Below are 1,371 nucleotides of genomic sequence, written 5' to 3'. Positions count from 1 at the left end.
TAAAAGAAGCATGCATGCAAACAGGATTTCATGTCTGAGTCCTCCTGAATACCACAAATATTCATTTATAGATTTATGCAGTTGATCTGTAAAAAAAGGTCTACTTTGGTTGGAATTGTTACTTTAGCAAGTCTTTGCCTTCCGTAGCGATCCTGTTCAGGCTGCTTGACAGAGTAGACAGCTGAGGTGGTGGCGGCATCTGACAGATAGTACAGGGACAAGGGAGACCTGCCCAGTGTTGGAAACTGTTGCCAAGTGGGAGCTGGGGGGTCGGCGTAGTTTTGAGCAGTGAATGTGCAGGCCTAATACTGCCAATTCCTGGCAATGGTCCAGAAAGGATGGATGTGTTATTAGAAGACAATGCACTGCCCAGAATGGGATGCATCTGATGGACGGCATTAGGTGGGTGAACTGGATGAGTGGCTGAATGTCCCACAGTCCCACAGTGAAATGCAGAGTGATGGCCCCCATAGATCTCACCCACTAGCCGCTTCATTTCCTCCAGCGAGCTTGACAGCATCAAGATGTAGTTTCTTGCAAGTAGAAGAGTAGCAATTTTGGAAAGTTTTCTCACTGACGGTCCATGAGCATAGGGCATGACTTCCCTCAGGCCGTCCATAGCAAGGTTCAAGTCGTGCATTCTTTTGCGCTCCCTGCCATTGATTTTCAGCCTTAGCTTCTGCAAATCTTGCTCCGACAGTTGCTTCTTAATTTTATATTTGCTGCTTTCCCCTTCTCTAGAACTGTGCCTGGAAAGAAGTTCCTCTGACATCTGCTGCATGATGTCATTCTGGGTTGAAGAAACAGAGTTCATTCTGCTGTCCTGTAGATGATGGTGGTGGCCTCTGAGATACATGTCATCTATATCTGGAGATGAGGCTCTGCTGGACATTGAGCTGGAATCAGAACTCATTTTGTTAAGTGTCGTGCTTTGAATATGAAGTTTTCTCAGGCCTTGATAAAACTTTCAGAGATCATAAGTCTTATAAGTCCTCTTCTGAGTAAGCAATCGAGATAGAGAGAGAAAAAAGAATGACTTTCTCCCTTAGTTGTGTTCTCCTCTAGCCTCCAGGTAGCCAATGTGAGCTGTGAATGCACGGCACACAGACTGAAAACTGGAGCATTTATACAGCTACTTCAGAGAAGCCAAACAAAAGAAGCCCTCCTATCTATAATGGTCTTGCTAGGATGACGTGCCATTATTCAGGGCGGTGCGCTTTGACTGTCCCATTAAGCAAGAGGCCCTATTCATATTCATTGTGATGCCACCCTGGGATATCTCAGCCATGGACCATCCAGAGTCAAGGAAACACAAAACCCCTGACTGTCAGACTCAAAGCAAACTGACCACTGCAGGAGCTGCCTTATACT

General features: G+C 45.9%; 1 protein-coding gene across 1 annotated transcript; it reads right to left on the bottom strand.

The window, feature by feature from the left end:
* Positions 1–913, bottom strand: LOC138680640 (oligodendrocyte transcription factor 3-like). Its single transcript, XM_069767955.1, has one exon. The coding sequence runs from the start codon at positions 911–913 to the stop codon at positions 119–121; it is 795 nt and encodes a 264-aa protein (XP_069624056.1). The 3' UTR covers positions 1–118.
* Positions 914–1,371: the final 458 nt, after the last annotated feature.

Source organism: Ranitomeya imitator, chromosome 5 (genome assembly GCF_032444005.1).
Source record: "Ranitomeya imitator isolate aRanImi1 chromosome 5, aRanImi1.pri, whole genome shotgun sequence".
Classification (NCBI taxonomy): Eukaryota; Metazoa; Chordata; class Amphibia; order Anura; family Dendrobatidae; genus Ranitomeya; species Ranitomeya imitator.
This window is presented reverse-complemented; position numbering and strand designations above follow the sequence as displayed.

Bases quoted from the DNA above. Each gene is read 5' to 3' on its own strand.
- LOC138680640 (XM_069767955.1), bottom strand. From the start codon at position 913: ATGAGTTCTGATTCCAGCTCAATGTCCAGCAGAGCCTCATCTCCAGAT.